The sequence below is a fragment of the Salvelinus sp. IW2-2015 genome, unplaced genomic scaffold (genome assembly GCF_002910315.2).
Source record: "Salvelinus sp. IW2-2015 unplaced genomic scaffold, ASM291031v2 Un_scaffold3502, whole genome shotgun sequence".
NCBI lineage: Eukaryota > Metazoa > Chordata > Actinopteri > Salmoniformes > Salmonidae > Salvelinus > Salvelinus sp. IW2-2015.
Genome location: NW_019944782.1, coordinates 39157 through 48675, shown reverse-complemented (window position 1 = coordinate 48675; position 9519 = coordinate 39157). Strand labels below are relative to the sequence as shown.

At 40.8% G+C, this 9519-nt stretch overlaps 1 protein-coding gene across 1 annotated transcript in view; it reads right to left on the bottom strand.

Annotated features, from left to right (window-relative positions):
* Positions 1 to 7165: 7165 nt before the first annotated feature.
* LOC112075993 (protein jagged-1b-like) overlaps positions 7166 to 9519 on the bottom strand; it is a 15565-nt gene continuing 13211 nt past the window's right edge. Inside the window, exon 3 of the mRNA XM_024142892.2 lies at positions 7166 to 9140. Coding sequence (XP_023998660.1) covers positions 8575 to 9140 — 566 coding nt within the window. The 3' untranslated portion in view covers positions 7166 to 8574. The remainder of the gene's footprint in view (positions 9141 to 9519) is intronic.

Genomic DNA, 9519 nt, shown 5'->3' with positions numbered 1-9519 from the left:
ATCTGACCCCCTTCCAGTATCATCTGACTCCTAGGAATCTGACCCCTTCCAGTATCATCTGACTGACTCCTAGACATCTGACCCCTTCCAGTATCATCTGACTGACTCCTAGGCATCTGACCCCTTCAGTATCCTCTGACTGACTCCTAGTCATCTGACCCCTTCCAGTATCCTCTGACTGACTCCTAGTCATCTGACCCCTTCAGTATCCTCTGACTGACTCCTAGTCATCTGACCCCTTCCAGTATCCTCTGACTGACTCCTAGTCATCTGACCCCTTCCAGTATCATCTGACTCAGTAGCCAGAGGTGTAGCCAGAGGGGTTCTTGGTGTTGCCAGAGTGCAGAGGGCAGGGGCCAGGTTTGGGCCAGACCACTCCCTCTCCATAGCCCCACGGCCAGATAGATTCCTGGGAAACCAGTCAACCCACTTCCCCCTGGGTCTCCACAGCTATTCAGGCCCTCCAGGCCCCTGGCTCGGCTAGGGCCCATCAAAGAAAACCAACCTTCCCAGCCCCCCACTGACTCTGCTCCACTAAATAACAGTCACTCAGCCCTCCCCAGTCACTCAGCCTGCTCTCAGTTCAGTTTTCTCCTTTCAAATCTGATATTAACATTAGAATTATTCCACAATACTGACGACAGATCAGCTCCTGAAGCCTGTGGCTCCATATTGAGGCGGCTTATTCGAATACTTACCCAACAATAATGCACTGAATCAGGTTTGACACATTATTGGGCTCATATTGATACACATCATCCAATATATTGAGGCATAAATTAGACAGTAGCTTGGCAAAATAGTACTCGATTGATTTCCATATGATTAAAATGTACCTGTGTAGGTTATGCATCTTTTTGTCATTTTGTTTATTGTAACAATATTTTTTTTTATTGTAACTTGGTTCTTAAGTTATCGGCGGTCACGGAGAGACCGATAAACATCTTGATTTTTATGTTTAGTAGAAATCTTCTGTGTATATAGTGACGCACAATTGGCCCAGCGTCGTCCGGGTTTAGGGGAGGGTTTGGCTGGCAGGGATGTTCTTGTTCCATCGCGCTCTAGCGACTCCTGTGGCGCGCCGTGCGCAATGCACGCTGACGGGGTCGGCAGGTGTACGGTGTTTCCTCCGACACATTGTTGCGGCTGGCTTCCGGGTTAAGCGGGCGTTGTATCAAGAAGCAGTGCGGCTTGGTTGGGTTGTGTTTCGGAGGACGCACGGCTCTCGACCTTCGCCTCTCCCGAGTCCGTACGGGAGTTGCAGCGATGGGATAAGACTGTAACGACCAATTGGATATCACGAAATTGGGGAGAAAAAGGGGTAAAACAATAAGAAAATAATAATAAAAGCATCTAACGACACACAGTGGTTCTTCCTTTAAAAGTTTTGAGCTTATGCCGCGACCGTTAGTGGTAGATGGTGGCATTCTGTCACTGCACCTCACTACCACAAGGGGGAGTTAGAACGCTGATCTAGCGGTAGTCTAAACTCTGGCAAATAATGGACTATCTTTTCATAAATTAATGGAGGTGTGAATGTTTCAGTCTGAGAGACTCTCCTCTGGCACTAGACTCCTGCATCAGGCAACAACAACAACGGTCGGTGGAGAGAACTTAGGTAAACACAATGGGGGAATTACACTTGACATGTGGACTGACAATTTTTGAAAAATTGGCACGGTGGGCTTTTGGTTTCTCTCCCTCTAAAAACAGAAATGAATCATTCTAAATAACAAACTGGCTTTATTTACCACTGTGTGAAAGAGTGATAGACCCTCTAGAGAAAGTGAGTTTTTGAAACACGGAGTCCTTCTTCGCTGATGTGAAGAAGAAACGGAATGAAAGAATCCAGCGAGGATTTGTCAGCATAAAGCTTTGGATCAAAAATAAATAAGTACTAACTTTCTTTCTGATAGTCTTTTAATAAAGAAATGTTTTGACCAAGTTAATCTGCTCATGTTGTGTGGGTTCAATTATTTGTGACATTGTGGTTACAATGAAGAATGTAAACAAAAATAAATCCTATTCATAATGAATAATCAGATGCGTGTTACAAGCCTTATTTTTTTTGTAGTCATTTATTTTATCTCCAGCGCTCACATCACTCGGCCTCATGGCCTCAAACGGCACCATTTTGTTTCTCTCCATCGCCCACACGCACCTTAAACATTTGAATAATGAAGTATTTTAAAGGCTGACATTGGTTGATTTTAAAACTACTGACAGACAAAATTCTAACTCCACCCATAACTTTTGGACTTCTTAGCATCCCCAAAAGGCATGGATTGTTATCTACTACAGTCCTAAAACCCGTGAGTTTAACCTTCTGAATTAATGATTATATTGAAGACAGAATGAGTCTTAATGAGTTCCGAGAGCCGATCTGTCATTCAACCATTATAATTATATTAATTTAGAATTCTCCAATTAGATCTACAGGGACATGTCATTGATCTGCTAGTATTTTCATTTAGAAGCCGCCTCTTAATGAGTTCCGAGAGCCGTGTCATACCGATATATTATTGGATTATTCACCATGGCAACCACTTGTTAGTATAACATTTAAAATTATCTGCGTTTAATTTTTTTACATCAAATTCAATAATAGATTTGGACCCCTGTAGATGCTGTATTTTTATTTACAGTAGTGATGGACAGCTGGAGGCATTTTGTAGGCTGTGAATTCTGCAAACAACGTTTCCACGATGGGCTACTAGCAGGACAATAGACTCTTCGTACCTTTACAAAAGGATCGTCTAATAGTTCGGCTAGGTGTGAAAAGAAATTCCCCCCAACTTGCAATGTATTAAGTTTTACATTTCTAACTAGAAACATCATGCAACCACAACATGTCGGATAAAGCATATACTGTACGGTATTTATTCATCAGCATCTTTATGCTTTTGTTAATAAAATAATGATTAAAAATACTCTTTAAAAATGCAGATGTTTATTTAAACTATCAGCAGGACAATAGACTCTTGCCGAGTTTAGAGATTTTAAATGTATTAATGGATGTTTGTGAGACATGTCACTTCTCCCATCTCTTTTGCATAGCCCACCACATGCACTGTTTTCTAACCTCTGGATGGATCCATAAGGAATTACTATGGGAATAGATATCGCTGAATGACATAGCATGGGGACCGGTCTTGATAAATCAATCCGATTTATATTTGTAAATGTTAGGATTATTTTGCTCTTCACTATCACAATATAAAAAAAAACTTCAAATGGATTCATGAATTAAATGGCTTTAGCCGACATGTTGCGGTTCATCTGAGGAAGGTGCCGGGTCTTCCCGCCTACATCTCCAATATCAAGGTGCACATGGACCTATTTATATAACGAATATGAAGTCGGAGGGCAGAAATGATTAAATATGAAAGCACGAGACCATTATGACATCACTAAAGGCTTCAGTCATACAAAAGTTCTACTTAAATCTGAACTGGTTTTCTAACTAATTAGTAAGAATGTCTCACCCCATGTTCAGGAATGGACTTTTTCCCTTTATTCAGATTACAACCTCTCACTTTCGGTTATTTGAAAACAAAATATTGTCTTTTTTTAAACAAGCCATAGAAAGTTGGTTGCAATTTCAGTTTAATCCACCAGAAAAAAACTGAACAAATAATACAACAAATATTGTGGTTAAACTAAAAATACACTAATTGATTTAAAAAAAATATTTTTTTCTATAAAATGTTTAAAAAAATATATAATCTTTGTAAATTATATAAATAGGACTGGTGGAGTTGTCACACATGCAGCTAACACAAATATATGGAAATGTCTGTTTTTACCCAAAATTACAACCAACTAATTGCAGCATTACCACAAAAATGGAAGAGGCAAGTAGAAGGGGGAGGAAGTAAGGAACTTGTCTGTCGGCCCTGCATTAAAGACCAAAATTAGTTAAATAAAATTATGATAAATAAAAATATATACCAGTTTCATTTAAGGACCAAAAAATTGACATCTGTGCCATATAGATGACAAAATAGTTGGGAAGAGATTTTCGATGTACCGATTCCATGGCACTTGGTTAATGAATTGACACGCAAAACGACGCCGGATTCAAAACTTAAATTAACAGAATGTTATATTTATGGGGGATACAACCTTCCCAGCTCTGCAGATTTCTTTGAAGCTAGAAGCCGCCTCTTAATGAGTTCCGAGAGCCGATCTGTTATCCAACCATTATTATTATTAGTGTTTGCGAATAGCACTGTCTGTGACCATAATCCCTAAGTCTAACAGTATTTTACCGACATGTTAATTATTCAAGGATCCTTTCTTTTCTCTGTGCAGGAGTTATTTTAAGATGCATGCACCATTGATGGGCTATCAGCAGGACAATATACTCTTACCGAGTCCACCAAATGCCTTGTTTTCTAACCACGTCTGGATGGTTCCATATCGAATTACTATGTGAATAAATATCACTGAATGACAGAAATAGTGGAATAAAGTAGGCTACTGGAACACCCAAAGTCATCCAATTGTTAAAATAGGATTTTAAGCACCCGCGTGTGGTCAACTATTTCAGCACCGTTTCGCGCAGCTCTTTTCATTTTCACTGAATCTCCGTTTGGTTATTGGTTAAAGATGTTAGTCTGTCCCCCTCCGCAACACACCACTATCTAGCGGGCTTCTGGGCATCTCCGTCTCAGATCCATAACCCACTGTGTGGTAGAGTGAAGATCAGGTGATGAGGTTTGGAATATATCATCCAGGTCCTAGTTAAATGTTAAAAGTGCAGGAGTACCCCAGGGATCAATGTTGGGACCAATTCCATTCAAATTCACTAAATGTTCAGTTCACTTCCTGAATTGACTAAATTAAAAATGGAATTCACCCCAGCCCTGTTCAGGATCATTTGGACATGGGGAGTACATTTCTGGAACAATGTCAATCTTCAGGCCTGTTGGTCTGATTGAAAGGAGTTTAGCTCCAGCCTACATTAATCATTAGTCAAACACAGACGCTTACAATGAGACCTTGTTCACTAATTAAGTTGTTTCCACGGTAGTCTCAGAACCTTCCCTAACGTGTCTGGTTATTGGCTAAACATCTTGGAGTAGAATCAAGACCCATAGGGCGCCTCCGTAATGGCACCCTATTCATTTACATTTAAGTCATTTAGCAGACGCTCTTATCCAGAGCGACTTACAAGTTGGTGCATTCACCTTATGATGTCCAGTGGAACAACCACTTTACAATAGTGCATCTAACTCTAAGGGGGGGGGGGTTAGAAGGATTACTTTATCCTATCCTAGGTATTCCTTAAAGAGGTGGGGTTTCCCTGTATAGTGCACTACTTTAGACCAGAGCCCTATGGCACCCTATTACCTATATAGTGCACTGTTTAGGGAATAGGGTGCCATTTAGGACACATGCATACTCTCTAACTTGTATGGTTAAAAGTGTCTGGGATAGTGTAAAGACCCCCGATGGCTCAATCCAATCAAAACCACATTGAAGTATTTACACAATAGCTATTTTTCCCATGGTCCAATAAACTGACTGATTTCAGGGTACTGTATAAAAGCCCAAAACTACTTCACAGATACAGTATGTTTCCACTTTTCAGAGTATGAAGTGTGTGTTCAGATGCTGTGTTAATACTATGGCGGATAGTGTTAATCTCTTAAGCATTTTAATTGTTAGTCTAAACCGGTTGTTTATGAAGCATGTGACAATACATTTTTCTATCGATTTGATTATATAACCTCAGGATCAAACGTTTTATTCATTCACATATTTTACTCAGAACATGACTCCAAAACGGTGACAGTTTAAATTATCTTTTCATAAAAAATATTTAATAAATATTGACTTTCAAAATATTGCCAGAATTGCAACATCAACACATAATACATTCTCATAACACAAGGGTGGAAAAAAAGGACAGGAAATGAATGTTGCCATGATCTCGTAAAGAGAAAACATGTCCGTCTTAATAGTTGAAACAGAAACAAAAGAACAGTCTTCCGGCAGCATAGAGCACTACCAAGCAGGGTCAATGCTTTAGCTCGCTAAATTGACTAAATATTTATAAAACAAACTTTTTTTTTCTTTTTTTGAAAAATAAACTTGAACATTGTCCAACTGGGTCAACAACCAAAAAAACAAGTTTTATCTTTCTCATTGTCCACTGTTTCTAGATTTTTATGAAATATCACATATAATTAATTACAAATGAGTGAAAGTTTCCCTTCCTAAAAATAATGAAGTATGTTAAGCAGCTTTTCCGTGTTTTAATGGTGTGGGCATAAAATATATTCATGTGAGTAGACCGCAGCCAATGAGGAAACAGGAAGCATTTTTTTTTTTAAACGGTCCGTTTGAGGTGTTTGTTCTCTACCAATTTATGGTCACAAATACCAGTATAGGATGAGACAACATTATCTGGGTGTAAGTATATGGACACTAACATCACCAGTTATGTCTGGTGGTTAATTAATTACAAATTTAGCTAACTAAATGATGCTGCTTCGTAGTACACCCCTCAAGAGTCCCAGGGCCCACAATTCATAGTGCTGGTCTAGGATCAGTTTTGCCTTTCAGATAATGAATACAATTTATATGAACAGGCAGGACCTGATCCTAGATCAGCTCTCCTATTCTGAAAGAATGTATGAATACAGGCCCTGTTCGGTTTCATGCAATGGATTTGACAGCACAAACCGATCCGGGACTGTTGACCCTCTACCATTCAAGTATGATTGGGTTACCTCCCAAATGGCTCCCTATTCCCTTTATAGTGCACTACTTTTGACCAGGGTCCATAGGGAATAGGGTGCACTACTTTAGACCAGGGCCCATAGGGAATAGGGTGCACTACTTTTGACCAGGGCCCATAGGGAATAGGGTGCACTACTTTAGACCAGGGCCCATAGGGAATAGGGTGCTATTTGGAGCAGGGGCTGGCTGCTGGCGGGAAGGAGAAGTATGACGTCACAGCTCTTATAACAGACCACATGGACCCAGTTAACATTACAGCCTCTCTGTCTGGACCAGGAGACACAACAGACCCTACAGACACCGACAGCCTATCTGTCTGGTCCAGGAGAAACAACAGACACTACAGACACTAACGTCATCCTCTCTGCCTCCTCTCCAATCTGTAATAATGTGGTCATATGCTCCTGACAGAGCACTACTTTTGACCAGGGCCCATAGGGAATAGGGTGCACTACTTTTGACGAGGGCCCATAGGGAATAGGGTGCACTACTTTTGACCAGGTCCCATAGGGAATAGGGTGCACTACTTTTGACCAGGGCCCATAGGGAATAGGGTGCACTGTGGGACAAGTCCTTGGTCTAGCTATGACTTTATGCGTGATTGATGCGTGATTGGCAGATATACTTGTTTTTCAGTTTTCTGAGTATGTGATGAGTGACTTATGATGCTGCTAAAGGCTTTTTGTTCAATTAGTCACAAGGAAAATGTCTGCCACTACACTCAATCTCTGAATCGTTTACAACCCAAAGCAACCATGTATTTTATATTTAGTTTTAATTTCTTCTTCCCTTCTAAGCAACAATGGACGCTGTAGAATCATTAAAAACACAACAAACAAAAATAATAAAAATATTTCAGGCAACAACAAAAACAAATGCATTTTTTTGTGAAAGAAATAAACAAGTTCATCGTCAAAAAATAAACTAAGCCGTCAAAACCTTCCATCTAGAGACAGAACATATAAATAAAAAGGAATTATATCTTAAGGCTCTTGATTATTATTTAAGTTAATAAATCAAAATATACACAATGATTAATAAAAATAAAAGAAATGTACATATCTACACATTCTAAACCGACACAAATTCTTCATATTGCAACTGCTGACATGGACAACACCCGCCCCAAAAGAATAAATAATTCTAAAGTTGTACTTATTTTGGTTTAATTTCATGACATTGCTGTGGTATGAAAGCTGAAAAGGCAAACAAAACTAGTTTATACTGAGGAGAGAGAGAGAGAGAAATACATTAAAACTATGTGTGTCTAAAATGGCACCCTTATTCCCTACATAGTGCACTACTTTAGACCAGGTCCCATAGGGCTCCACTCAAAAGTAGTGTGTTATATTAGGGAATAAGTGTAGTGTTGAAATGTGAAAACACAACACCTCTTATCCTGCCAACCAAAGCAACCTTTTCTGCCAGTGTAGCCAGCTAGCGTTAAATTATCAGGAGCAACGTCTAAAACAGCAACCTATTCCCTACAACGTACACTTGGCCCATAGGGCTCTGGTCAAAAGTAGTGCACTAAATAGGAAACAGGGTACCACATCTGACGCACCCAGGGATTCATTATATCCAAAACAAAACAAAAAAATTGTAGTCACAGAATAATGACGTAACAGTTTAGGAACTACAAAACTACAAATCCCAGAACACTCCCCCTGGTCCTCTTCAGCATGATCAAAGGGTTTGGGTTGCACGGCAACACAGTGTCTACAGAGCGTGTCAGAAGGACCACGTTGCCGGGATGACCATAACGTCCAGGAAGGGGAATTCTTTACACAGCGTTTTATTTCCTGCCTCCAATGTCACTTCCTGCTATACGATGTAGTCCATCCTGTTCATGCTGTGTGCCGTCTCCAGGACCCTGTTGTCCTGTTTATTAGTCCAGTTAGGGTGTTTGGAGCTGGGCTGCACCGCGGTCCTGCCGTCCCCGTCGTTGGGCCCGTTGGCCCCCAGGCCTCCATTGAGGCCCCGGTCTTCCCGCTCCACCAGTGTGTAGGCAGGTTGTTTGGCTGTAACGGCGAAGCGTCCTTTATTCCCCATATGTCTCTCTTTATCGTTGTCCTCCTCGCCCTCCGGGGGGTGGTGTGTCCGTACCTTGGCGACGATCGAGTTCTTATCCTCGTAGTCCTTGACGACCACCGATGTTGTAAGATGGCCGCCGCCTCCTGCGTGTTTCTCGTTGATGGGGTTCTTGATCTGGTTGAGCTGCTCGCGCACATTGTTAGTTGTGTTGTCTTCGGTTGCCGCGGACGACAAGGCTCCGTTGCCATGGTGACTGCCATGTTTCCGACGGCGACGCACGCAGTAGAGGAAGACTGAGACCAACGCCAGGATCCAGAGGAGAATGAAGACAGAGGACAGCAGCGGCACTAGGTAGTCTGGATAGGAGAGAAACAGGAATTCGTCAACCATTTCATTGTTAAGAAAGACTACAAATGAGTCTGTCCTGAAATATAGAAGTCATGTAACTTGAGGTCCCTCAAGTGTTAAACATCAATAAAGACTGTTTCCTCCTACTAAAGGTTATAAACGTCAACATAAAGACTCTAGTTCGACCATGCAGTAATAACCAACAAGTAATCTAAACATTCCACACACTACTACCTTATACACACAAGTGTAAAGGGATAAAGAATATGTACTAAAAGATATATGAATGAGTGATGGTACAGAACGGCATAGGCAAGACGCAGTAGATGGTATAGAGTATGGGCAGCCTGATCATAAACAACAACAGTTGTGGTGCTTACCGGTGTG